Raw genomic sequence first — 26438 nt, 5'->3', positions numbered from 1 at the left:
TTTATCTGTGACCATTGATTCTTCAGCGTTTCTCACTTGGGCTTTTACAGATACCATCCATCAGCACCTTCACAGACCCATCATTCTCTCTCCAGTAAGTCCTCTGCAAAAAGTGGCTCTTCTACTTCTTGTAAAATATACAAGAAATTGAGCTGCAACATAAGCAAATGGCTAATGGGTTAGCCCAGATTGGCTAACCTCCCTAACCAGGTCCTTCAGCATTGTCCTTGACGATTCAGAAATACCCACTGCCAATGCCGAGCTTGAAGATATGTCTGACCTTCTGGGATGTGCTCTTTTTCCTAGATTTGTTCAAATCGGTGAATGAGTATGGACCAATCTATAGATCTCGCGCGGATCCTCGTAATTTTCTTGTTGCAATAACCCAGCTACTGCGAAGCATGTTTTGACGAACTATGGAAGCTATGCCAAGGGCTTTTTCCGTTGTCTCTGCAGAGATCTCTGAGTTCTTTCTTAGGTACGGCTTAACCATTGCTGATGACCTTGTTTTAGACGATTATCCTTTCGTTCCAGTAGTATACTTGTAGATAAATTGGGATTGAATCTCTAATTCAGTGGCTTGTAGGAAGGTTGGCTTAATGCATTGTATGTATACTTTTCATATTCATTCGTATACGTATGTAGGCCTGTATCTATATCAGTTTATATCGTTTATGAAGTTCTCCAAAAGTCTGGTTACAAGTTAAAAGAAAATGCTGATAATTGAAGCTCATTCCGTTCTCAATATAAATTTATTAAGGTCATACAGCTTGTGGAGAAAGTTTGATTTTAGCTAGGTGAAACAAAGGATAGTGGTTCCATCTCTTCATACCGAGTATTTTTCCATGATATTAGATGGAGTCTTCTGTAAATGTGCTGAGGGGTTGGTGGAAAAGCTCAAACCCGATGCAATCAGTGGTACTAAAGTCAACATGGAGGCAAAATTTTCTCAATTAACATGAGATGTTATGGGTTTGGCAGTTTTCAATTGCAATTATGATTCACTTACTGCAAATGGTCTCGTAATAGATGAAGCTTACACTGCATTAAAAGAGGCAGAGGCTCATTCAACTGGTTTTATCATATTGAAAGGTTTCTTCATCAAATTTGCTCCTATTTGTCTCATTTTTCCAAATGAAAAATCAATACTTCTGTTTTTTTTTTAGTTTTCACAGTGTGGATAGAAGCTTAATGACAAATCAATCAAGGAAAAAACAAAGCTGAAAAAGCTATTACCATTATCAGAAGAACCATTGAAGAACATATTACAAAGTGCAAAGAGATTGCGGAAGCCAAGGGGGAACTGATTGATGAGGAGGAATATGTAAATGAGATCCAAGTACCCTTTGCTTTTGCTTGCAAGCAGAGAAGTGATCTCTGCATGCTTTTTGGTAGATGTCTTCACTTATTCAATTTCTGAATAATTTTGTTCTAAGTTTTGTTTGTCATCATTATGTAGGATGCATCACTAATTAAACTATAATAAAGATCAATAATAGTTAGCTTGTTTATTCATCAAAAAAAAAATAATAGTAGCTAGCTTGTGCTCAAATCAATTTAATTATGCCTTGTGCCAAATTCCCAACCATTTGATGTTGGCTACATGAATCAGTCTTATGCTTGGCCACATTTGTTAAAATGGTTTGTACACAGGATTCTCTCACAACTTCTATCCATGTCCTTTTCTGCCTCTCTATCTCATTGAGAACCATTGTTCAAAAACGTTAGGTGTGAAGAAAAATGTCAAAACCTTTAGACATGTGAGGTGAGTTGCCATTTTGTTAAGAAACACTAAAGTAAGACCCAATAAGTTTGGAAACATGCACAATTGGAGCGTATTTTTATGACATATAATTGAAAAGCTGAACCCACAAACATAAACTATGATAATGTTTGGAGCTTATAAACTACTTAATAATACTTATTTAAATATGTGGAAACATAGATATAATAAAAATGCATACATATAGATATAGATAGTCAAATACACATAGATATGCACATATGTCTATATACTCATATAAGGGATTTGAAGGTGTGAGGAATGTGCCTTTGATTTCAGGCATGAGCTTCTAGTTGAGCTTCAATGTGTTGAACCAAGCAAACCTCAAGATATAAGCTTCATACACTTTCTAAAACACTGTTGCCTTGCATCAAATCACTTCTTTGTGGCATGTCCTTTGTATTATAAGCATGCAACATTATTTATCAAAAAAAAAAAAAAAAAGAAAAAAGCATGCAGCATTAGCCAGTTCGTGTTCTAGGTTAGATATTGATAAATTGGCAAGTTTACTTTTTTTCAGGAAGGCAAATTTACTATATAGAGTTTTTGTGCATTTGCGGAAACTGCCCAATTTAATTATCCCATTTTCAAATGTGTAACAATAAGCTAACAGTTAACCAATGTATACTAGCTGATTTCACTTTGTTATTATTATGTTTATCATGTAGTAGACTGTTATCCAGTCTATCCCTCTCAACACCTCAGATAGATGGAGCCGACATTTTGTAATGGCCTTTTTAGTTAACTGTTATATAATTTCATTTTATTTTCTTTTACTAAAGTTCCAAACAAATCTATAACGCAATTTATGCCCTATAATTAATATGAGTTTGTGAATTACAATTTTCCTTAGTTTCCTTTTTGAGAGGGTGACAATTGACAAATATTCTACCAAGTACCATATAATTGGGATAAGGATTTGTTCAGATGGGGTAATAGGTATCCTTTCAATATATGCCAAAAGAAAGAAGGTGGTCAGTATTCAGTAAATAGTGATAAATTTTCCTTTTTGTGCTGAAACATTTTTTTAGCAACTCAACTTTTCAAATGTAGATAAGGTATCTCCAGTTGCTGATGATATCTGTGTGTAATATCCATCACATCCTCTTGGATGTGATATTCTATTCTTGATTTGTTATTTATTTTATTAGACCAGTAACATAGGCATGTGTCATTTGAATCTAGGGTCTCCTCTTTGGTTACAGAATCTAGGGTGTCAAAACTTGATCAATTTAAATTTAACATTGGACCTTGAATTTGTTCAAATTTCTGCTTAACTCTGAACACAACTAAAATTTGGATATGGGAATTATAATTTCCAACTTTATTCTCTACTCTTGATATGGTAATTTATATGACCATATTCTCCATGGTCTGGGAGAGAGGAGAAGAATTTTTGCCATAAAGAGTTGACTTAGAAGAGACAATGTCTTATGAAGTCAAGCACTGATTTCTGGTGTCCATTTATACTAGAACTTTCTAAATAAGGACATGAGTCTTTTCTGATTCTGGATCATTAATTTTCTTCCCATTTCATAGAATTTCAACTGTTTAGAAATTTAGACATTTCAATGGACCTGAATCTTAAGGAGCTATGGTAGCTCTGGATCCTCAGTATTTCATATCAATCCCCAGGAAACTGTGGATTGTCCTGGGCTAAAACTGCTGGGTTAACTGTTCATTTGAGGATTGATTGGATTTATTGCAGTTCATGGTGTTTTAGGTCTATGTTCAAAATTGGAATCTTTTATTTTGCTTTCTAATGGTCAAAATTATGGCTCTGTGTCCTCAATATATCATATCAATCCTTCAGATTAAAAGTCCCAATCTAAAGGTTTTAACCTCTATTATGCTGTTCTGGAGGTATTCATTACAGGTCATTGCTGTATTATATTTTGGGAACATCCGATTGTTCTCCTTCTCCATCATAGTTTATTAGCATTAGGTGAATCGACTTTCAGAGAATTTGCACTGTAAATTCAATCCATTTAGTGGGAGCCCTGGGAAAGACCATTTGTAATCAGTTTTCTTCTCTGAAAGTGATTGTTGCACTTGCAATTTTTCTGCAACACTTGAAATATGAGCTGGTTCCTGATCAGAAGATAAGCATGACTACAGGAGCAACAATTCATACAACCAATGAACCAGTTTAGAACTAGTTATTTCTATCTGTTGTTATTTCTTTGGGAGAAGAATTGGATCTGAATTTGTTTCCATACATTGCACATCAATTACATTGGGCTTGATGTGGATATAATTCAAAAGATGTTTTCTGAATGGGTGTCATTGATGCAGGGCTTGCACATGAAATTGAGTCTATGGAAAACTCAGCCAGCATTTGCTTAATCTTCTAGGTAAGTTCTTTTGAACTTCTACATGTCTCCATATCAATGTTGTTAGTACCATGGTGGAAGAATGAACATTAATTTGTCACATAGAAGTGGGTCCCAATCTGACATGGCTGTACCAGGCCATCTCAGCTGCCAAAAATGGCAGTCGAGGACAGCACTTAGTGCGGGTTTACTTGGACTATTACCCAGACACCCACCTCTGTATACGTCGATCGGGTTTGGATTCGCATTTAGATGGATGGAAAGGGGGAAGAGAGTCCGAAAATTATTAGGATCAAACGGGAGTGACACTTCCGTCTTTTAGCTCCCTCTCTGCCCTTTAGCTTACGGAATTTATGAACCACCCACGTGGCCGGGAAGAGGATTATCAAGTATTAACCTCAAAGATCCGCTTAATTACGAAACACCCATCTTATCCATAAATTTACTACTTTCCTGGACCAATCCGAGAATATGATTTGATGTTTGCAATTGCAAACTGGGGTTGCCCAGTAACAAGAACAAATTTCTAATTCATCCCTTAATTGGACATTCCAGACAACTGTATTAACAATAAACAATGTTCTTTCCTTCACCCAAAAAAAAGGACACAAAAAAGAAATCATTTCCTTAGACAAACAATCCCTAAGCTTCCTTGTTCGATGGTTCACATGGCCCAAAGTTAGGGATCCTATGCAAGATAGAAGTAGTTCATTTTTCTTTTTCTACCAGAACATATCAGCTTTTCTTTCCTTCATTTGCAAATGCCCATCTCTCTCTCCCTCTCTGTCGACTTCAGAATTGGGTACAAAATTAAATAAAAAAACCGGAATTATTAAAACATTTAAAAACAAATTTCAAGTTAAATTATAATTCTTACACACGTGGCATTAAACATAACCACAGAGAAGCGGATGAAGCACATGCCTCCTTACTCTTGAATCTTATCTACAACAATTGGAGGATCATTTTTTTTTTCACAGAGAAATTCAAACCAATCTTCCTATTTGGTGTAAGATAGGCCTCCACCTAAAAATTCATTGATCAAGCAATCTTCCTAATGGTCAGTGCAGAATGATCAGTTGGGGCTCATTGATATCCTGTATGAGCTGTATGGATATTGATCAGCGTGCGAAGGACTGCATAAGAGGGTGACATCTACAATTCAAATTTCAAGCTTTAGTTTAGAATTTTTAGGCCCACCAGCCCCTGCTGCTGCAAGGTGGGTCAAGTATCAATCAGGGTTGTTTTCCTTTTCTGCATCCTTTCTTTATTTCTTTTCTTTACTTTCTAACTTTAACTTTTCCCTCTCCTGGGTGGGGATTGAGATGATTAGGTTAGATGTCTGTGTTTTGCTTTGACTGAAGTTCCAAACCAATTTCAATTGAGTCTCTTCTATCATTATTGATTGATATTATAATTTTGTTTTACAGGAAACTCGGGATGTGATTCAGTGATTGTGATGTCCCCAAAATCAATATCCGGAGGGAAGTTTCTAAACGGCACAGAGCAAACCAACCAAGGAGCAACCAGGGCATCAGAGCTTGTTTCGTTGTTTGTGGAAACTAGAAATCCAGTTGCACTCCAATGCACCGTCCAATCATGTTTCCGGTCTCTGTGTGTGGGCCATCCCCAACCCCATCTAGCTACACGTGGATAATCGGTTTGTCTGTCTTATCCAAGGGCGTAGCCGCAGCCATTCTCATCCTCTGCTCACAAAATCCAGACCCCCTCGCCATCTGCTCCAGCGTCTACTCAGAAACATTGATTATATAAAGCGATACGACACTTTCTCCGGTTCTCCCTCCTCTCGTCTATTCTCTCTCTCTTTCTAACGTTCTTTCGAACTTCCAGAGTTCTAATTCCAAGTTTCAAGCTTTTTCAATCATCTGGCAGAGAAACAGGATTCTACACACAGAAAGCAAGTCGGCCATTACTGATGAAGAAACCCCACACCCGAAAACTCCTCGACAGAGATGCCCCCCACCCTGGCGAGTTTTCGTCTCTTCCCCGAGATTACTACCTGGTTCCGCCACTAACCCCTGCCATCGCCTCGGCAGCGGCAGCTAGAAAACCCCTGCAACCCATGTCGACCTTCGATTCCTCCATGGCTCTGACAGTGGTGGTGCTCCTGACGGCTCTGTTCTTCATGGGTTTCTTTTCCGTCTACATCCGCCGCTTCGCGGAGGAGAACGCCCTGGAACTGTCACGACGCCGGCGGCAGCAACGGAGAGCAGCAGCGTCAGCCTCGTCGGCGTCGTGCCCGCGTGGCGTGGACCCCACAACCGTGAAATCCCTGCCGGTGTATGCGTACGATGGGGAGGCGAAGGAGCCGGTGGATTGCGCAGTGTGCCTGAGCGAGTTCGAGGAGAGAGAAAGCGTGAAGGTGATACCTTACTGTGGGCACGTCTTTCATCCACAGTGCATAGACATGTGGCTGTCCGCTCATGGGTCCTGTCCTCTCTGTCGGTCGACACAGTTGTTTCCTAAGAACAGCGACGTCTCTTTGGACGACAAGGACAGAGGCGACGATCATGGTGGTTGCTGCGATCCGCAGCAGATGTCATCGACGGTGGACAGTAGAGACACGTCTAGCATTAGCATTAGCATTAGCATTGAAACGGTAGTAATAAGAGAGGAGGAGGAGGAGGAGGAGGAGGAGGTGGTGGTGGTACGACCATTACGGCCGGCGGGGCTGAGAAGGACGAAAAGCTACTGTTGGAGGTCGGGGGAAGAGACAGAGACAGAGACTGAGACTGAGACTGAGAGGGCGTCGCTTCCAAGGAGCTTCAGCTTCTGAAGAGTATCTGACACAGCACAGCGGATGTTTAGTGTTAGGTATGGAACTGTGTAGCACGTGCCACTCCTCGACACGTGTGTGCCCCACTGCATTTTGTACCGATACTCTTATCATACAACAATGTTTTGTAATTACGACAATCGTCTACAGTTCTCCTCGTAGCAAACTTGGGGAATCGAACCACGGGAGTGATTTATGCATATGATAAAACGTGTGGGCGGTGGGGTCCAATAAAATCATAATAAGCAGATAAAAGATTGTATATAAATAATACATTTAGGTGGGACCAATTGGATTTGTTGGCTCATGGCCGTGGATGCAAACGATTACGATTTAGAAACGTTGGTCCAACCGTCCAACCCGACTTAGTCCGATACACCCTTACGATAAATAATAAATGGTGGGAAAGGGAAATGTTCGACTATGATACGGAAAAGATATGATAACTGAAAAATGGTGTGTGATTTATCAAAATGGATTTTGATTGGTCAAAATTCTTTTCATACCATATCTTTTTCATATGATAGATTTTTCCTATACAAAATGACAAAACGATAAAGTGAGGTTTACACTTGATAACGGCTGAAGTGGATGAATCTGATTCATCCATTGCTTATTGTTTTGTCTTCTACTTCTAGTTAGGGTTGTCAATTGGATTGATCCAATCCGATCCAGTCCAACTTGAGTCCATTACAAATGACCAGAACATGTCATGTTGGTATGAAAGGTGAAGAAACTTTTATAAACCTTGTATGAATTTTCTTACCTTTCCATGATTTTTCCTTCAAATCAAACATAGCCTTAATTCCTTGTATTTGACATATCAAGAACCTTCAAAACCAAAACTTTGAACTATGCATGAGGGCATATTCATCCATTATGATTTGAAGGCTTGAAAAAAAAAGTAGAAGGGAAAATTCAAAAAAAAATTATCTTGACAAAACTGCAGAATGCAATTTCTCACCTAGAGACAAACCATTTCTCTTGCCCAGATCAGCTTGGGAATTTAACCACATTAAATCAGACCCAAAAGAATAGAAAATAAATTTTACCCGAAGGAGAAATCCAACCAAAGTGTAAAACAAATGTACAACAAACTAAATTTGAATAGTAAATACAAAAAACAAACTAAATGGAATTGCAAAAATGCACAAATGTAAAACAAACTAAGTTTATCCAATAGTAAATGCAATATATATATATATGAATATTGGACTTTTCCATACAATGTCCAACATTCCTCATGTGTTACTGCTTATTTAAAGAAGAAAAAAGTGAAAACATTGGCAATTTTTTCTAGAAAATGAGTGAAGAACATATTTAGGGTACTTATAACTTGTTGAATGTAATCAAACTCATTAAAAACACATTCAATGAAGACTTTATTGTGTTCATTGGATCACTACTCTTCTTTTTCTTTTTCTTTTTTTTCTTCATTTGGTTTTGGAGTAAATGAGCAATAAGCACAACAAGATGTCTATAGCTTACTCAATGAGCACTTCATTGTTTTCTTGGTTTAAATCAAAGAAGACATCCTTTCCTGATCAATGCCAATTAAACATGTAAGTGCATATAGATAAGCATCGCTGAGATTGCAATGAGGACAAATTTGGTGTGTAGAATCACCAAATCCATTTCAAAATGTTAATACTTCTATCAATAAGCACAGGGGCTAATTGTAAGTGCATGTAGATTAGCATCGCGAAGATTGAGATGATGATCATGATCATAAAAGGGTGACCACCACAGACCCCTTAATTTGTTCCCCTTTTTTATGCTTTTTTTTATTTAATTTGAACTCATTCATATATGTCAATTCAGCTTTGTCTTGTTTGTTTGTAAGAAGTAAATTAGGAAGTAAAATGATATTATCCCCAACTTACATGAAGGAGATGCAGGTAGCAGGAGGGTTATTTGTTTTGGAGTGGGGTAGGAAGCAAAATGGCATGGTCCCCTCTTTATTTGAGAGCAAAAGTTGAGGTAGGAGGAAGGTGGAAATAAAAATTACAAGCAAATAGAGGTAAAACAGAACCCAATGCAAATTTTGAATCCAATTTAGATTTGTAGTGCAAATAAAAAGACCCTTTGGATCAGTTTGTTTGAAGTGTAAATGTTGTAAATGCATGGGTGTGCAAAAGGCTGAGTGTAAATTCTGGGTTTATCTTTGCTTCAAATTTGATTTTTTTTCTTATTTGTTTTTTATAATTAAAATGAAGTCATGCCCGCTTTATGTGAAAGATAAAGGAGATAAGATCATAGGAGGTTATTTGTTTGGAGCTGTGTGAAAGGAAGTAAGATGATGTAATTTCCACTTTATATGAGAGAATTGAATCAATTGATGTAAGAGGATGGTGGTGCAATTTTTTTATCAGTTTTTTAGATGTAAAATTTGCACTACCAATGAATGCAAATGAAAAATAAAAAGTGCAAAATTTGCAATAAATACATGCATAAATTATAACTACAATCAGGCAAATGCAAAGCATAAATTTAGATAACAAGTATTAAAAGTTTGTAAAGTTTATTTCTTAAGCACAGATATGGTGGGCCATCTATAGTCCCTCAGGATCAAATGCATAGCCTCATGATGGATCAGGACCATTGAAATGAAAGCATATGTTCTCTAAGAGGAAGTTTCCCAATATGTATGATTTTGTTTTCTCAAAATAAAAAGAAATAATGACTTCATTAGTGAAAGTAGTGAAAGTCATATTGTTTTTGCTGACTTGATAATTACTTTTTTGTTTTGAACAAGGTTAAAGGTATTGACACGCTCAATACAAGTCCATATCTGCTGAGTGCTGACCATAATACATTGGTAGTTAATTCAAGCAACAGTTAGGAATGCAAATGGATCAAATTGAATTCGAATAGGGGTATATCTAAATCCGATCCAATCCGATGACCTAATGGATTTCACCAAAATCAATTCGAATTTGAACTTTCTAAGGATGTTGAATATCCAAGTCTGATCTATTTAATTATCTACAAGTTAACATTTATAAAATTATTAATAAAAACAAAATAAACAGAACAGTCTATACAAAGAAAAAAAAAATACAAGCATTTTTTCAACCATTTTTAACATAGACATTTTAAACAAAATAGGGATATACATGGATTTTTATAAAATAATATAAAGAATATAAAAAATCAAATTACAAAATAGGATTGGATCCTATTTTTCTATTCGATCCGATTCAAAAATCCGGTAGGACAATATCAATGATATAAAGTAGAAGAAATGTTTCCAATGTGCGGCTGAGTGAACTTGGCCAAAAATGTGTTGTAGTCAGCAGATCCAAACTTTCTCGATAATCCATTTTTAGTATTGAGCATATTGAGCATATCAAGCATGTCAAAGCCTCAATTCTGACTACCCTAAATAGGCCATGTATTTGGTTAGTTTGTTTTCACAATTTTTTAGCTAACAGAAATTATTATGCACATGTTTGATTAGGGCGTAGGGGTAAAGTCTATAGTATATCCATTATACCATGCAACAGAAGACATGATTGGTTAAACACAATGATAAGTACATTTTATTAGAAATAAAAATAATTTTTTGTAAAACATGAACCATTAAAAAGTTATAATAAACTTGAACGTGATTAATTAAAATTTAAATATAGCATGCAGTTAATATTAATTAATGCTCTCTAGTTGAACTTTTAGATGAATTATTCTAAAAATCGGCAGAAGATATTTCATTGGAGCTAATCTTTCAAGTCTTCAAGCCAATGGTCCTAATTTGACATGAGTAAGCGTGACGACCTTCACTTGATTATCACTCTAATATTAAAATATTCCCATAATCCCACCAGGAGTAGAGACAAACGCCATTCCTCAATTGATTAGCTCAATATTGGTGCTTGGATCTGCCTGATCTAGTTGGAATGATTAAGGTGGTGTTTGGTATTAAACATATAATGTATAATATTTTATTGTAATTTCAAATATGCATGTTCTACATATGACAAATAAAAGTGGAAATGCTCATAATGAGCACAGATCTCTTGAAAGCAAAAATAATGTATACACGATTTTAACTTTTTAAGAGATCCCATCTCCCTCCCAACACCCCCACGACTCAATGTAAAAGTGTGGTGTCTTCATTTAGGTTAAATTTGCTGAATCAAATATGTTTTATTTTGTATAATAAAATTAAGCCCATGCTTTTGAAAGGCACTAAGGCTAGGGTTACCCGAACTGTATTATATATATATATAGAAATGCATGTATACTGGTCGGTTCGGTTAATCATCTGTTCTTTATTTTGGTTAACCGAAACCGATCTGGTATCTTTAATTTTTATAAAACACCGAACCAATTGGTTCAGTTAATCGATTTTTTTTGTTTGATTTTTCGGTCAGTCCAGTTTTTCGTTTTTTTTTTTTTTGCTCACCCCTACTCAAGGCAAGGTGGAGCCAAAATTAGAACTGTTAATGGGTTAGGTCCAGTTAGAACTGGAACTAACTCGACAAGAAATATTGAAGATTTGGAGCTGAAGTAAACCCGATAGGATATGTAATTTTAGACCAAAAACTGAACTAATTGGTTATTGGGACAGTCGAGTCTGATCCGATTATAATAAACCTGTTGAAATATTAAGACCGGATGAGCCCAACCCATTGACAACCCTAGCCAAAAAGCCTGAGGCGCCTTGCCCCATACTAAGGGGCTACAACCTCTATTTTTGAGACGCATACGCCTCACTGCCTTAGGCCTTGTGCGTGAAATTGTTGAGGTGCAAATCTCATATAAAAAGCATTAAAACTGAAAAAAAAAGAAAAAAATATTGTAAATTAATTATAATCCTTCTTAAAATTTAAGAAGATTAATTATTTAGTTATTTGTAATAAAAATAAATCAACCTATATTAAAAAAATTCCCATAATACTTCTTTTAAACCAAAAAAATGTCATTTATTTTCTTATTACTAAATGTATACGTTAGAATAGGATTTCTTTTTCTCAAATCTAATTACAATGAATAAAAAAATATCTAATATATATATATATATATATATATATATATATATATATATATATATATATATATATATAAAGTAAAGATATTTTTTTATTTAGTATAAAACGGTTATAAATGTAAAATAAAATTTAAAAAAGGTATCACATTAAAAGAACATAATTTAATAAAAATAAATATATAAATTAACTAAGAAAGAAAAATATAATTGAAAACATATAAGGAAATTATATATTATAGATAAACTATTAAATAAATGGATAATTTTATTTAGGTAAAGCATTACACCATAAAACATATGATTAATTTAAGACAAACAAATGAATTTAAATATAAAAATTGCTATAAAATAAATAAATTGTACCCTTAATGCATAAAATATTACAAATAATTTTAGTATGTATGTATATATTAAAAATGTATATAAACAGGGTTATAAACATAAAACAAAATAGAAAATAAAAAAAAAAACGTAAGAGTTATAATAAAAAGAAGGGGAAAAAAATACTTTAGTACCCTAAACTTTCGGGGGGGTAGTGTCAAGTTAGTACCCGAACTTTCAAACATGTCACTGCAGTCCCCAAACTTTCAAAAACTGTCAATTTATTCCCTAATGTTAATAGTCTGTTAGTTATCTTATCATATGATGACATGTGCAACTTAAATTTTTTTAAAACTATCAAAACTACTATTGAAAATAAACCATTGTTCATTGTCTTCTACCTTAAGATTGAATTATAATAACAATGAGCCACAATGGATTGATTTGAGGAGAGAACAGAGTGCATGAACTGAGGAATTCAAACCCATGAACACCAGTGCGCGTATGGTTGGATCCATCAACACTTGACCCACGAACACATCTTTGTTGAAGCAAACTAGAACAATCATATCTTTGCATGTTCTGTTTTTGTCGATTTTTTTTTTTTTACTTTAGATAAAGAAATCTATATCTAAGTATGGTTTAATTGATTTTTTTTCTCTCTTCTTGTAAGTTAAATAAGGACATCTGCGATGATTTGTTAAAAGAGTGAAACCCAATGGTTATTATAGTTGTTCGAAGTTGAAGGTTTCCCTTACTGTATTTTCACTTTTAACAAAAACGATTTTCTCTTTCGATTTTGATTGTGGATTTCTTCTCTTCATAGGACAAAGAATTCCTAATGGTTCTCTCTCTTTTTGTTTCAATGATATTTATTATTATTTCTTTTTGCAATATACCTTCTATTTAATCCTTTAGGCTCAGTTTGGAAAGAGTATAAGTATAAATATATACAATATAAATGTATATAAAATAATACAAACTACATACTTGACATTTCCTACTCACTTTTATACAAAGTTTTGCACTCTAAGTATTTGTATTTATATTCCTTCCAAATTGAGTCTTAATAGAACATAAGAGAGAGAGGTAAAACATGCAGTAGACATTCACAAAAGGAGAGCAAAGATGGCGTGCCACTCTGATTGTTTTATTGCTTTACCAGGTACATACCTTTCTCTTATTCATCATCCCCATACAACAAGTAGTTGGAAGAAATGGGGAATCCACCATTTTCCTTTGTTATTCGTTCAAAATGGAACACCCTCACTCGTCCTGTTTATAGGTGGCTGTGGAACCCTGGAGTTATTGGAGGTCATCACCTGGGCTAATCGCGTGTGGAAAAATAAAAAGAAAAAGGAAATTTTCTGGGTTTGAAAGTTGAGAGTAATAAGAAAGAAGCACAAAAGAATAAAAGAGATAGAAGATGCTCTCCTTTGTCCTCAAATTCGGAGGTGCCACCAGCGACGACGATGCAGGACCCAATAATTGCAACTAGAGAGTCCTGAAATGGAGATGGTGGTTAGAGACAGGTGAAAGGGAATTTTTGTTCTTTTATATGATACTTAACGTTAGTTAACGGTTTTGAAGCAAGACACTTTTTGAAAGTTTGGATACTGGGTTTAAAAGTTCAGATACTAACTTGACACTACCCCCAAAGTTCAGGATACTAAAGTGGAATTTTCCCTAAAAAAATAAATATATAATAAAAATATATATATATAAATTGAATATAATTATATTTTCCCTAAAGAGAATAGATATATAATAAAAAGAAAATATATAAATTGAATATAATTATATTTATACTTTGAGGCTTAGGCCTCAAATTGCCTTGAGACTTTTGCATCGCCTCTTTGGCACCCAACTGCCTCACCCCTACCTTTAGCCTTTTAAAACCTTAATTAAACCCATACACGTATCAATCTCCACCATGGCACCCAACTGCCTCACCCCTACCTTTAGCCTTTTAAAACCTTAATTAAACCCATGCACGTATCAATCTCCACCATGGCACCCAACTGCCTCACCCCTACACGTATCAATCTCCACCAATGACCACTCTTCTGGGTAAGTGTTCTGGGTTCGATCTATCCGCTCTTCATTCCTCTACTCCCCCTTCCTAATATTGAAATTATATTTGTTTATTTAAACAATAATTTAAATTTTAATTTTGATTTCTATAAAAATGATAGAAAATATTAAATTACTTATATTTTAATAAATTAAACATTTTTTACTAATATTAACTTATTTATTATTTATAAAACTTATCATTTCAAACATAAAATATGATCAAAATTATAAAAAAAGAATAAAAAACATTATATGTTTAATAACATAATCGGTTTAGATCCATTGGGTAGACTCGATCCATAGACAGCCTACCTTCATCCACCAGTTTGAAGGAATGGATATGAAGGTCATTTGATACTTGAACTGCATGTGAAAAATGATTTTCGATTTCCACATTTCCATATTCCTAACCTTCATAGTTCATAGGAAATTACTTTGTGCTGTTTGGTAAGTCTTTTTGGTAAGATCTTCTAGCAGCCTATATGGCCAAAAGACATGTTGAGATTTTGATGTCTTGTCTTTAAGGGCAAAGATGGTTTTATAAGCGGCTTGGTATAATAGGCTTTTAAAAATGTGTTTAGAGGCTATATATCACGTAAAACGACCAAAAAGCGTCATTTGAAGCTTCCCAAAATTTGACATTTTCGATCTTTTCAGGTCTTTCTATGCATGCGTGTTATCATCTTCCCACCTTTTGATTACCAAATGGAAAACACGGATTTTCGATCTTTCAAGTTTGCCTAAGCCCACAATACCACATGGAAGACTTGCCAAACACCGCATTCTCTTACCCTTGTAAGATGCCGCCATTAAGGCCCCGTTCATTTGTTGGTAAATAAACTTGGGAAAGTTTGTTAATGGGTATCTTTTTCCCATTAACAAACTTTAAAATGTTATTTCTGCATTTACTAATGGGCCCATAGTAATGAGTTCCACTTCCCCGGTAGAGCTATAAAACAGGTCGTGCTGGGTCAGCACGACACAATTCGTGTACGGCCTGCATAAAGTGCCATGGGCTAGGCTGGTTCGTGGCTGAGCCTTAGGCTGTAGACCGAGCCAAAGCTTTTTATTTTAAAAATTGAAAATAAAAATCTTAAAATTTTAATTTTATATGAATTTTGATGTATACAATTGTTTATATATACAATAATTAAATAAAATAGTATAATAATATTAAAAATAATTGTTTATTTTATTAATATATTATATACTATATATAATTATATAATTATAAGTGATATAATATATCATATATTATATATAAATATAAATATGTTATATATAAATATATATGGGTCATACTGGCTTGTAGACCTAAAACCCCAAGCCCAGCATGACCCATACAATTGTGTCGCACCTAACACGACCTGATTTTACACATTTTTTCCCTAGGTAAAGCCTATCCATCTCACAAGTGGTAAGTAACTTTCTCACCTATGGAAAAATAATGGGTCAACTTTACCCATTTTCATTTCATCTTTTTATGGATAAAAATATCATTATATTACTTATTTGGGAATCCTAGATTTAAAAAGAAGATGGACAAATGCACTTACCGAGGTAAATGTGAGTTTGGATATCCTACACTCGAAAATGCACTCCCAACAAGAAATAAACATGTAACGGGTACCTCGTTTATAGAGCTAATAGTAAAATTTCCATTAGATTATTATATTTTTATTTTGAATTTAATTAAAAGGAAAAGGTGAAAAAAAAAATGAGTGGGAGTCTTTTGAGACTTGCCGCCTTTGGACTCCAAATGAAAACTCCAGTAAACAAAGATGCTATCTACCATTAACAGATTGCAGGAGATTCTTGGGTAAGATAGAACTACAAGACGTTCTCCTAAAGTATTCTCAGACATGGAGGACGAGGGCTGGGGTGAGATCTCCCGATGTTTGAAGGAAACAAGTACAATAGTGACTTCCCCATTCTTCTTTGTTTTCCAATGAAACCTAGGTTCTCTTAGAATCCAGAACTAAAGTTCAGGTCTAATCGGTAGGATGGGAAATGGTGGTGCTTCGATAGATTCCATATATATGATGATGATTGCATCATCTTCCCTTCAAGCAAACATCAAGGACTGCATACCTCTTTACAGGGTTATCAACACCAAGGGGAAAGTAAAATTAGAACCAAATCCTTCATTATCATGGGTATGGTGTTGATATAGAGAATCCAACACCTCAGCAATAGCCTTTTGATTGGCTTCCCGGTACATACGCTTGAAATTGATGTCCAAGTTGAAGAAGTCAATAAACTTGAGATGCTCCTAGATAATGCATTCCAATCCCCACGGAGGAGTGATTCTACCATTGAGACAACTTATGACAATCTTAGAATTTCCTTTGATGGTGAATTGGTGATCTGTTGGTTCTTGTAGTTGATTGCTACATTTATTGCTTCAGCAAGGTTTGTGGTTGATCCAATCCTAAGGCCCTTGGTTTCAAGAACTTTGCCCTAATGATTCCTAGCAATGCATCCGATGGCACAACTTCCATTATTAAAACATTTTAGCATCGAAGTTTATTTTAATGCAGTCAGGTTTAGGTTTGAGCCATTCAACTTGCTTCAAAGACTTACCCAAGCCAACACTGACTCATTACTCAACATGGTTTCTTTAATTTTGTTCTAGTAACCTAATGTGCTCTATTAATGATTATTTGGGAGTTACTAGCCTTACCACCAAAACATTTTTCATTTATATTCTTCCATATGAAACCTAAACTAGAACACTTAACATTTCAACCAACCTATTTCAAACAAATAGGTGATCAATATTCTCATCTTCCCCACTATACACATGTTGGGTCTATTCTACAACCTCTTGCAATAGATTTATTTTTAGTAGGAAATTTGTCATTTAAGAGAAGGAAAAGTAAAGTTTTAATTTTGGAGGAATCAAGAGATTCCAAAAATTATTTGACAAACAGACCCCCGTTAAAACTACATTCCTCCGCCCTTACCATTTTCAGCATGGTTTTCAAAATCAGACTGGACCGAACGGTCGGCCGAAAAAACTCAGAATCGGTCAAGCTAAAACTGGATTTTGGCCAAAAAATATTGACTTAATTAATAAACCGTTGACTTAGATGATTGAATCATTCAAACCATTCAACGGTTTTAACCGTTTTTTTTTTATTTTTCTGTTAGAAGGGACTAACTGTTCGATTCAAACAATCAGACCGTTCGACCCGAGAACCAGACCCCTGACTGGTTCGTTCTCCAGATCGATTTTAAAAACCTTGATTTTGAGTGCGAGAGATCCGAACTCGGTTTTAAAAGACATTTACTTGAATAAATGCAAGAAAAAACCAATGAGATCAAAAAGAAAAAAAAAAAAAAAAAAAATCACGTGAGAAGAAACAACCGATTTGGTGGAACTAAACTATGCTAACCCGATAACGTTGATAACGTTGGGCTTCCAGATAGATGACCGTAGAATACGGTGGGGTAGGATGAAAAGGAAATCAGTGATAGGTATACAGACACGAGAGGTCGATAGTTACATAGTATCACTCCCTCACCTCTTTATCAAACCAAAGAAGTGAGAACTCAGAAGCAGAGTTCTACGGCCATGGCGGACGAGACAACGGAGATCCGAAACAACGCCAGGCTGGCCATACTGGAGCTCGCCAACATGATCAGCGTCCCGATGTCTCTCAACGCCATCGTCCGCCTCAAGGTCCCCGACGCCATCTGGCAAAGTGGTTCCAACGTCCCTCTCTCCGCCTCCGAGATCCTAGCACGTGTCCTCCCAACCGGCGATCCCGAAAATCTGCAGCGCATCCTCCGAATGCTCACCACCTACGATGTCTTCTCGGAGCACATCGCCGACGGCTCCTCGGAGCGCAAATACTCCCTGACCGAGATTGGAAAGACCTTGGTCACCGATGGGGAGGGTCTATCCTACGCCGCGTACGTTCTGCAGCACCACCAGGACGCACTGATGAAGGCGTGGCCCATCCTGCACGAGGCGGTGGTGGACCCGAAAGAGGAACCGTTCGTGAAGGCGAACGGTGAACCGGCGTACTCGTACTATGGAGACAAATCGGAGATGAACGAACTAATGCTGAAGGCCATGTCAGGGGTATCCGTGCCGTTTATGAAGGCGATATTGGAAGGTTACAATGGATTCAAAGGGGTGGAGCGCCTGGTGGATGTGGGCGGAAGCGCCGGAGATTGCCTGCGGATGATACTACACAAGCATCCTCATGTCCGAGAAGGAATCAATTTCGATCTGCCAGAGGTGGTGGCAAAAGCCCCAAATATTCCCGGTGAGCAATATAATATTCATTTTTTGTTTTCATTAAACTATCAAATTCAGCCTTTGCATCTGCGTCTTATCTTCTGACAGTGACGAGTATGGTTTTGTGCAGGAGTGACACACGTCGGTGGAGATATGTTCGAGTCGATTCCGGCTGGCGATGCCATCTTTATGAAGGTACGCACACTGCCCGCACTCTACTCCACTCTGCTCACGACCAGCGTGGTTTGATTTGATTCTCCTCTGATCTTCTCTAATTCTAATTGGCCGGTGGAGTGTGAAACACCACCAAACACAGCCTTTAAAACTCTTCAGCCAGGACACGTCGTCACAGCATACTCTTTCAACCCAATGAAACTCGGACACATCACTACATCAGCTGTGGAAATAAAATAAAAAGGAAAGGACTTTATTTGAAATTATTTCCACCGCTGATGCGTTTGTTATCGATTGGAGGATCGCCAAAGGGCTGCTGGCTGCAGCGGCAGTCTTACTTTTAACTTTCAATAGCATTGAATATTCTGAACTCTCAAGGCATTTTGGTCCCTCCATTAGTATTTTGTTAGTTAAACATTACATGATGTAAAAATTGTTCTTCTCATGTATTTTCATACAAGCTTTTAAAAACGATCCAGAAAATAAACCGCTTTAACCACCGGATTTTGGGTCAAGCAGTTTTCATCTTTCTCTTTTGTTTTTTTTTTAATTACAAGAATGCCATTCTCTCCTATCAATTCTCTCTCTTTCTTTTTTCTTGTTTTTTTTTTCTTTCAAATTACAAGAATGTCACTCTCTCTCCTACCAACTCTCTCTTTCTTTTTTTTATAAATTATAAGAACGCCATCTCTCTCTAAATTACAAGAATACCTCTCGGCTCGGCATCTCGTCTGCCAGGGACCTGCAATCAAAGGTAGTCGAGCTAAGCATGAACTTTTGAGCTCAATTTCAAGTTTCTAAATCGAATTGTCTTGAACTAGACGACACCTTGACCCACTGAGGGAGATCTCAGCTTGGCACCTCGGTCACTGAGGGAGATCTCGGCTCAGCACCTCAACAAGTGAGGGAGACCTTAACTGGGCACCTTGTCAACTAAGGTAGACCTTAGCTCGACACCTTGCCTGCTAGGGAAACCTTAGCTCGACACTTCAGTAGCTAAGGGAGACCTCGGTTTGGCGCCTCGACAATTAAGGGAGACCTCAGCTGCTTGAGAGACCTGCAATCAAAGGTAGCTGAGTTTGAACTTCCGAGCTTTTGACTCAAGCTAAGCCCGAGCTTGAGCTCAAGTCTTTAATTCGAATTGAGCTCGAGCCTAATAATTTATGAGCGAGCCCCTACGGGCCCCCTCCGCTAGTATGTCTCATTAAAAGAGAAGTGGGGTGACTATTGGCTAGGAAATGAAAAAAAAAAAAAAAAAAAAAGAAAGGGAAAGAAAGAAAGAATAAAGGAAGGAAGAAGAAGGAGGAGATGCTCAATGAAGATGTTCACCGGTGGTAGTGACAACGGTGGTGGCCTGGTGGCGACAGAAAGCAACGGCAACGTTTCTCCACAACCCCCCTCTCTCTCTCTCTCTCTCTCTCTCTCTCTCTCTCTCTGATATGAGATCTCTCGGTCCCAAGACTGAGATCATTTCTCCCCCATCTCTACATCACATTTTTTCTTTGTTAATGATACTTAAAATAAATTAAAAAAATTAAATATTTTATTAAATCATGAACCATTAACTAGGTTGAACGGTTTAGTGGTTTAACCGCTTGGGTCAGTGGTTCTCTAACCATTTCAACGAATTTTGCAAAATAATGGTTCAAGGCCAAAACAGAAACCAGTGACTGGACTGGTTCTTGGGCCAAATGGTTCGACCATCTGGGCCAATCCGGTTTTCAAAACAATGTTTTCAAGTCGTTTTGTCCTTCTAGTGTATAAACCCCAATTTGTAAACCTTTTCTTCTTCTTTTTTCATCCTTAGGCTTCAACTACTGCAAAGGTGGATGAATTACGAAAAAAAATGAAAAAATGGAGAAAGGTTTACAAATTGGGGTTTTATAAACTAGAAGGGAAAAGTAGTCTAAAAATACACGAGAAGGGGAGTTTTGGCAATATATAATGTTTAATTGATGGAATACTAATGGATGAATCCATGTGTCTATTTTTGAGAGTTCAGAGTATTCAAGTGTTGCAATTGAAAGGTCATGGTACCTATGTGTCACTACCCTCAAAGTATAAGGTATCCATCTGTAATTTATCCAAAAATATAAGTTTGGGAATTTGATTCATTCCCCTTGCATGTAAATATTCCAACTATAAAACCACGTGTGAGCATCATCATTTTGTGAGGACCCAATGAACAATAAAAACCCTTATCTATAACTTCGTATGTAGATGAGGTGTTATTGCTTTTATATATATAATTCTCAACTTTTTTACCTGCTTTCTGTGAGAGTTGTTTTTAATTAAAAAAACTAGCGGGGACCTGTGTGATGCATGGGATTTATTAAGCGAAAGTTAAATAATAGAAAGGGTTATTTACTAAAATACATTTTATAGTTTTATGGATTTACAAAAATCTACCCTATAGTTAGCATTTTACTAAAACACCACTTATAATTTGTAACGCTTCCATTAGATGATAGTGGAAAATGATAGTTTTGACCCTAATGTTCATTTAAATAAATTTAATCAAAAGAAACTAGAAATAAAAATATCATTCTTGTCCTTAATAAGACACAGACAACCACTGGCTATATTTGGCTAATTTTGTTTTCTATATAAAAAAGTGTTAAGAGTATTTTTGGAATAAAAAAATAATGGGCCTAATGGCAAAACAAGCACTCCTTAATGAAAAGTTGATTAAGTAAATAAGTTATAAAATATACGGGATATTTTAATAAAATAAAAACTATAAGGTAGGTTTAAGCAAATATGTAAAATTATAAGATGTGTTCTAGTAAATGTCCCTAATAGAATCACATAAGAGTATACAATTGTTTTATATTTTCAACTTTTTAAATAATTAATAATTATTCATATTTTATAATAAACTCACTAGTAAATTAGAGATAATTTTGGAGATAAATAGGAATTAGAGATAATTTTGGAGAAAGTGTGGGAGATGGTTTAGGAGAAATTTTAGGAGAAGTGATTATTTAGGTTATGGGAAAGTGCATCTCATTGGTTGTTTCAAAAATGACATGGAATAAAAAAATAAAAAATTCAAAAAAGGGAGAAAATTTCTTGACCGTTTGTTTTAATATATATATGTATGTATATATGTCATTTTTCGAGGTTTCTTGCCGGAGAAATGTTTTTTTTTTTTTGTACGTAATCCCTGTTCATACCTATGTATCTTGAAACAGAAAAAAATGTTGCTTCCATACACTTGATTTCTCAATTTAGTGCCGGGAGGAATTGGGATGTGCTCCTCATAGATCGCACCTCACACTGACCTCACAGGCACACCCCTCATATATTGGGAACATCTTCCATGAATTATAATTTATTACACACAAGTACAGAAGTTCTTGGTGAGATGTGCCTCAAGGGCTTCAATTGAAGGTCCCCTATTGTGAATCAATCGAAAGTCATTGAAGGTAAAAAAAAAAAAAAATCAACTACAAGAATCACCCTGGACTATTCAGCACTCATTAATCACTACACAACACACCACACCACAATTAAATAACTTTTGCTGAACACTTGCTGTTATAGGGTTCAGCACCAAACCCTATTGCTATCACACATATTCAACCGCAAGTATGAAGAGAAGAACAGTCCCCACACATACCTGCCAATCAACAGGCAGCAACAAATGATTTCAAAATACGAACCCAAACCATTTCAAAATTAGCAACAATATCGTTTTTCTGTCAATTTACTGATTTGCTCAGCCATTGAACATGTTATTATTTTATCAAACATGATTTATGCATATGGTAGCAACTTTTGACGAGTTGTTTAACTAAAGCAACTTCTTCCTAGCAGCTCAACGGAAGCTGAAGCCCTCCCAAATGGGTTCTTATTTTCAGCATTTTTATAGTATTTTCAGTGAATAATTGGTTTAAATGTCAAACCGAGACAGGCATCATTGACAGGCCTAAGGACAGGAGGGTGCATGTCAAATCCTCACGAAGGGCGTAGGGTTACAGAAGTTCGATACCGTGCCTAAACACAAACTTTAGTAAGGTTCTTATGATTTATGTGTTCATGTCTTGTAACAGTGGGTGTTGACAACATGGACGGATGATGAATGCAAGTTGATAATGAGAAACTGTTATGAAGCCCTCCCTCCAGGAGGAAAGATGATTGCTTGCGAACCAGTGCTGCCGAAGGAATCAGACAGAAGCCATAGGACTCGAGCGCTGCTGGAAGGTGACATCTTTGTCATGGCTATCTACAGAGCTAAGGGTAAACATCGGACCGAAGAAGAATTTAAGCTGTTGGGTCTAGCCTCTGGCTTTCCCCATTTCCGAGCATTCTATATTGATCAGTTCTACACCGTCTTGGAATTTCAGAAGTGAAAATGAAAAGCATTGTAGCTTAGCTTTATTTGGTTTTCATTTGCTCTAATTTCCTCAGGTAGAGATAATATTGGCTCTAGCTGGTTATATATGAATTTATGCAGATTACATTCTCAAGGCAAATAATGTATGAACTAATTTTGTGTCTGTGGAGGAGATTCTTGGGATACCAGGTTGAGATTTATTCATAAATTAAAGTGGCTATAGTTTTAGGAACTAGCCTTGAGAAGATTGAAGAAATCATCACAGAGGCATATAGGTGCCTATGATAAAACCATGAAACATTGTTTATTATATTAAACATTTATAATCGGTTTGGGAGAGCTAAAACCTCTCCCAACCCAACAATTATAACCGAGATAGAAATGGCAAAACCAGAACGGACCAATTATAGTTTATAGAAGCAGACCCAGTATAATTGATTTGGTTAGGTTCAGTTTTGTTAGGTAAGCCCGACCCATTTACAGCTCTAGTGAACTATTAGGACTGTGTTGATAAATCATTAAATCATGGTAAAATCTTGGACTGATTCAAACCAGAGGGCAATCACTTTGCGCCAGAAATGCCAAAGGTTAAGACCATACCTAGTCTAGCCCTCTCAAGACCCAGTCCCTAGATAGCTGGAACAAATACTGGGTATTTAAGGGACAGGTGTCAAAAAAATTTTCAAATGCTTATTGAAAGTGCTTACAACGTTGTGCCATGGGCTACATGAATTCTGATCTTCCATTTAATTAGAATACAACATTCCGATCTAATTGCGCTTTATTGGGGGGTTGAGGGGTGAGAACCCAGCAGAGTGAACTAAGGTCCATTGACTTACCATGGAGAGCCTACAGTTTGGCAGGATTGATCTTATACCTCCATTTTTGGAGAGACGTCGAATGACCATCTCAGCTATTGGGTCATCCACTACTAACATGTTCAAATTTAAACTGAAAATGACTTGTAAATCTCAATTAGTAACTTTAATCAAATTTGTGGAAAAAATGATCTCAGTCTGATGTGGGATGAGGAAGAGGCATTCAATATTTACTGCCATTCAAGGTGTAGTTAGAAAGAACTGTAAGAGGAATGAATGGTGGGATACTGTCAATTTCACTTCTTAACATCTTATTGCTGGTAGGTTGAAGCTTTATATTCACTGCATCAATTGCTTCTTCAATTACCTACATAGAAGTTGCACCAGCCAGTGTTGTCAGACTCAAATTGGACAGAAAACTGGAAAGCTCACTGGACCATGGTCTCTCTGGTTCACCCGTTCAACTATATTTGGTGGGGTCCATAAAACAGAAAATACTTGATTTCTATCCGGTCGGAGGACATGCATCTAATTAAAATCATTTTATACAAGATTCAGGTTAGGGTTTAAGGGTTTTCTAGAGTTTAAATTTTTAAGATTTAGATTTTAGAGTTTAGGATTAATGGGTTTAAAGTTTAGATTTTAGAATTAATAAATTTAGGGTTTAAGGATTTAAAATATAGATTTTAGGAATTAGGGTTCATAATTCATTAATTTGGCCGCTTCCACCCGATGATAGATGCCAAGTACTGCCCCCCATATAACATACCATGACCTGCATTAACTAATCAGTGGTTCCTGCAAAGGGTGTATTCTGACTGCATGTAGGGTCATTGATACCCAATTAAGGACGTATCACGTGTATCGGGTCCACCACCCAGAAAAAACGTGTACCGGATCCGGTACGACCCATCTGTCCCGCACCCAATCCTCATAATTTAATGTACCTTTTCATTCATTTTACTCCACTGTCCACCCTTCACCATTCTCGTATTAATTAGCATACATACGTAAGGGTGTCAATGGAACCGTTTTGGATCGGATTCCGTCCAGTCCAAAATTAATTTGAACGGATTGGACCAATAAGATATAAGATATATTAGATTGAATTATTCTGGTCTAAAATATTTATTAGATTAGATTAGATTTGGTTCATCTGTAACAAATTTATATAGATTGAATTGGATTAAATAAATATCTAATCTATTGATATAAGATAAAAATATATGTCAATAAATTGCATTTGAATTGAAATTAATCTAAATTAAAATAAATTTGAACGGATTAGACTATCCAAAAATTAAATTAGTCCAATCTAAATTAATTCAAAATATTCATTGGATTAAATTAAACCTGATCCATTTATAATAGATTCATATTAAACTGGATCGAATTGGACCAAATACAGTCCAATTCACACCCCTATACATACGGCACCATTTTATTGAAATCATACCCACAAAGGGACTAAAAGAGAAGCTCAGCCACAAAGAATACTTTTCTTTTTCAAAGACTCGTGATTTGATAGACTTTGTCAGATGACTCCCATCTTCTTCATTCAATTACAACAAGGACTCCTCGAAGAGGAAAGTAAACTTTCTCCCAAACTGCTGATGGGCCCCATGTCAGTGTGGCCCAGGCCCAACACCCACCCATTGGATGGATGGATGATGGATGAAGGATGATGATCAATCAAGATTGTACTTCCCAGTTCCAAACGTCAATGTTGTTTTTGGTTAAGCGATATAGTTTAGCCAAGGGTTTTCGTGTAATATGAATCCCATATGAAAGTTGGGAGTCGTGTCTGTTCACAACAATACAATGGATATAATATTAATGGTCCGTTTGGTTTGCAGTCGGAGTTGGAATTAGAAATAAAATGGTCCATTCTCATAGTTTGTTTAATTCAGAAAGGAATGAAAATGGGAATTGAAATCAGTAGGAATGGAATTTCATTAGGGAATGGCCATTCCCTCAAATAGGGGAATGACCCTAATAAGGTTGGACCGATGATGATGATGATGATGGTGCCACTTTGACAGATCAAATCGTTAGTTTAAATTGTTACATCATTTGGATAGATCTGATTAATCAATTGTTAATCTTGATTTTTGAATTGATTTGATACCTTGTTTAAATGACCTATATTAATTTAATGTTGAAACCTCCCTTGAACTTTAGTAATTGTAATCACCTCCCAAGGTATGAAAATGTCCAAAATATCTATGTGACTATTGAGGCTGGTTTTTTGAAAAAAATAATACAAACTTTATGAACAATTAAAAATAAAAACAAAGGGAATTTAAAATTGCAATTTTACCTTTGAGTGATTGATATGAAAGGTAAATTTAAAAAATAAACCAATTTCAAAAAAGAGATTGAAAGGGTTTGAGATAGTAATTCATATGAAAAGAAAAATTGGAAAACAAACATTTTTATTAAAAAGTAAGTGCATAGATATTTTGGACATTTATATGCTTTTTTTAGAAGAAGATTCTTAACAAATAGAGTCTATATCAGCAATAGCGAGAAACTTCAGGGGGAGGTTTCAGACTTTC

General features: G+C 36.0%; 2 protein-coding genes across 4 annotated transcripts; both read left to right on the top strand.

The window, feature by feature from the left end:
- Window positions 1-7: 7 nt before the first annotated feature.
- Window positions 8-7053, top strand: LOC148847198 (RING-H2 finger protein ATL57-like). 3 transcript variants are annotated; one of them, XM_088952218.1, is made up of 3 exons: window positions 8-478; window positions 4079-4137; window positions 5547-7053. In XM_088952218.1, exon 3 carries the CDS (start codon window positions 6053-6055, stop codon window positions 6911-6913), a length of 861 nt encoding a protein of 286 aa, XP_088808344.1. In that variant the 5' UTR covers window positions 8-478; window positions 4079-4137; window positions 5547-6052; the 3' UTR covers window positions 6914-7053. The 3 variants fall into 3 exon arrangements, with proteins under 3 accessions (XP_088808344.1, XP_088808345.1, XP_088808346.1); XM_088952219.1 differs by lacking the exon at window positions 8-478 and adding an exon at window positions 1252-1391; XM_088952220.1 differs by lacking the exons at window positions 8-478; window positions 4079-4137 and having other exon boundaries at window positions 5772-5910; window positions 6010-7053.
- Window positions 7054-17578: 10525 nt separating this feature from the next.
- LOC148847197 (O-methyltransferase family protein) lies at window positions 17579-23225 on the top strand. The gene is made up of 3 exons (XM_088949492.1): window positions 17579-18577; window positions 18680-18744; window positions 22779-23225. The coding sequence occupies exons 1-3, from the start codon at window positions 17878-17880 to the stop codon at window positions 23076-23078; spliced, it is 1065 nt and encodes a 354-aa protein (XP_088805618.1). The 5' UTR covers window positions 17579-17877; the 3' UTR covers window positions 23079-23225.
- Window positions 23226-26438: the final 3213 nt, after the last annotated feature.

This window comes from Nelumbo lutea, chromosome 6, assembly GCF_056320005.1.
Source record: "Nelumbo lutea isolate HS-2025 chromosome 6, American lotus-T2T, whole genome shotgun sequence".
In the NCBI taxonomy this organism is placed as follows: domain Eukaryota; kingdom Viridiplantae; phylum Streptophyta; class Magnoliopsida; order Proteales; family Nelumbonaceae; genus Nelumbo; species Nelumbo lutea.
Note: the sequence above shows the minus strand (reverse complement) of the source record. Positions and strands in the feature narration are given on the sequence as shown.